Here is a 2,906-nt window from a genome sequence, read left to right as displayed (position 1 = left end):
CCTCTGATTCACATGCACTGAATGCTCTGACTTAAAAACTGAATGGACTTTGTGTGACGAAGCCTGTGCCACACAAGGATTCCACAAGAAAAACTTTGTCATTCCGCTTATTCGCATAAACTGAATGCTTTGACCTAAACACTAAATTAACTTTCCGAGACGAAGCCTATGTCACGCAAGGTTTCCGCAGGAAAAACTTTGTCGCGCATTTTTTTTTGGGCCAAAAAAAATTACCCGCTGTTTTCTTACAGACTTTGCGCGATGAGTATTTTTTTTTGTCGTGCATATAGTATTGCATGACAAAGGTGTGCCTCACACAAAGTAGCACCATTCTTGCTTGATGAAGCTATTGTTTCGTTGCGCAAAACACACTTGCACGACAAATTTTTCTTTCGCCAAAACATCTATCACGCAAATGGTTTTCCTACTAGTGAAAGAAGGGGTGAATGTTAGTTTACTATCATGAAGTTTCTTAGTTTTAAACATTTCCTACATCATATTTTTTTCGTCCTAGTCTAGTACCTGAAGTCATAATTCTGGGACATTTTCATACATCCGTTAAGTTTTTTCGTTAGAACCTCCATTAACATATGACGTGGCCCCCATATGAATAATGACTAGGTGCAACATGTCAATGTAGGCCACGTGAATATTAAAAATTTTAAAAAAATTAAAAGAAAAATTCTTTTGTCTTACCCTCCTTCCCTACACATTATCCCTTCCCAAACACCCCTTCTTCCCTCCCAACTCCCTTGTCCAAGTCCTTACTAAAGCACTAAATCTCGCCCAGCCAAATAGCCCTTCTTCCATCAACCCTCTCTCATCTTCTCTCAGTTCTCGAAGAAGCAAGAAAGCAAAACAAAGGGATCCGCCATGCTTGCAAACAAAGTTGCAAGCCAAGACCCAGATCCATTTGAAAAACAGGCGGCGAACGGAGGTGAGGTATGTGACCTTGGTGGGGAAGGATGAACCCAACACGGTGTGACGGCATAGGAGCAACATTGTGTGTACGTGTGTGCATGTGACGGTGTAGGAGGGATGGCCTCCAATCCCACCCTGCTTCCTTCTTGTCTTCCACCTTCAGCCCCAAAACATCACAGCCCAAGTGTTTGATCCGCCTCCTTGCCACCCCTGCCACCACCTTAAACTCCAAACTCTCCTCTTCCAAGCTCTTCATACGAAGCAAGCCCTCTTTCCGGAGTTAATTTTTTTTCTTTTTGGGTCTTATGAGAAAATAATTTTCTTTAATTTTTTAAACTTTTTTTCAGTTTTCTATTTTTTAATTTTTTTAATATCATGAACATGGCTTGTATTTTTTAATATCCACTAGTCATTATCCACATAAGGGCTACGTCATCAGTTAGGGGATGTATGACAGTGTCCTAGAATTATCACTTTTGGTACCAGACTGGGACAAAAAAAAAATTAATGTATGAAATGATGAAAATTAAGAAATTTCAAGATAGTAAGCTGAGATTAACCTTAAATTAAAACACACACTTTATTTAAGAATGAAAATTTTTATTTTCTGTAATCATGCAGGAGCTCACTCTGGGGGTCGAGTCCACTGTGTGAACCTGGTACACAGGCTCTACCCAACCATCGATCCAATCCTAGACCGTGACCATGCCAAATACCTCACAGGTCGGTGCCCGAGTCCGACCCTAGACCCAAAAGAAGTCCTCTACGCAAGGAACGACCGTGAAACACCCATGCTTCTCAACAACTATTATTACAAGAACCAGCTGAGCCACAAGTGTCTGCTCACGGTGGACCAAGAACTGGGCTCTGACCCATCGACAATGCCCTTTGTGGAAAATATGGCCGCTGACAACGGCTACTTCAGGGAGCAGCTTTCTAGGGCTGCCCTTCTTTTGTCTGAGAACAACCCTCTTACTGGGGACCAAGGAGAAGTGAGGAAGGCATGTCAATCTGTGAATGCAAGTTAATCGAGACTTTATTGCATGGTTGCATGTCTCTCAACATATGTAAAATAAATTATCAACCTTAAATTTTCTGTCTTTGTTATATGGTAATGGAATCACCAACTTCGTTCTTCGTTTTGTGAAATTCAAACTTTATTACAAAAGAAATTGCTAACATGAACCATAAGACAGAGTTTGTGGAAACAATATATGGGCTTGATACATGCAAGTTTGGTCTATATATAAAGTAAAGAAAGTATCCAAAACTAAATTAATCCGGTTGAAGGACTACTTGGCCCATTGATGATGATCTTGATTTTGCGTGATTTATAAATAGGGATGAACGAATTTACCCTACTAGACTAAATTACATTGCATCCTTGTGGTTTGGGATATGTAACATTTTAGTCATTGTCATTTAAACGCTTTACAATCTTGAATTTACAAATTATTTCACTATTAATCCTTTACAAATTATTTCACTATTAATCCTTTCAAAGTGAACCATTACTTAAACGCTTTCTAAAACTACTCAACATTTCTCTCACTTTACCTCATAAAACTCAAAAGCTCTTACTTAATTCCCTAAATATTAATTATGTGTCTCACTAATTGCCCCATGCCATTAAGTTTAAAATATCCGCTAGTGTACTGACATGGCATTTATGTGAGGTGCATACAACCAAATACATACTATCACGTGGATAACACACAAGCGAAAAGGAAATAATTAATGAGAAAAAAAGAGGAGTCACTTAGTACTACACTTTAGTGGTATTCCTCTTCACTTGTAAGTGAGAAATTTTAGATTCGATTCTCGCCAAAAACGAATCTGAAATACATTATAAGGCTAAGCTCATTCCCTCAACCCTTTAGTGTAAATAATATCAAATGTAAAAAAATTTTAAAAAATTAAAAAAAAAACGCCACAATTAGCGCTCAACCAGTACATCCTTCCACGCATCCGACCTCTTCTCTCTC

At 38.7% G+C, this 2,906-nt stretch overlaps 1 protein-coding gene across 1 annotated transcript; it reads left to right on the top strand.

Annotated features, from left to right (window-relative positions):
* The first annotated feature begins 873 nt into the window (after nt 1–873).
* On the top strand, nt 874–1,949 carry LOC137744365 (peroxidase 21-like). Its single transcript, XM_068484196.1, has 2 exons — nt 874–937; nt 1,543–1,949. The coding sequence occupies exons 1-2, from the start codon at nt 874–876 to the stop codon at nt 1,947–1,949; spliced, it is 471 nt and encodes a 156-aa protein (XP_068340297.1).
* Nucleotides 1,950–2,906: the final 957 nt, after the last annotated feature.

This window comes from Pyrus communis, chromosome 9 (genome assembly GCF_963583255.1).
Source record: "Pyrus communis chromosome 9, drPyrComm1.1, whole genome shotgun sequence".
Taxonomy (NCBI): Eukaryota; Viridiplantae; Streptophyta; class Magnoliopsida; order Rosales; family Rosaceae; genus Pyrus; species Pyrus communis.
This window is presented reverse-complemented; position numbering and strand designations above follow the sequence as displayed.

What these genes read in the sequence shown, in the direction of transcription:
- LOC137744365 (XM_068484196.1), top strand. Translation starts at nt 874, where the DNA reads ATGCTTGCAAACAAAGTTGCAAGCCAAGACCCAGATCCATTTGAAAAA. An exon ending in AAAACAGGCGGCGAACGGAG is followed by an intron (nt 938 to 1,542) that starts GTGAGGTATGTG and finishes GTAATCATGCAG; the next exon opens with GAGCTCACTCTGGGGGTCGA.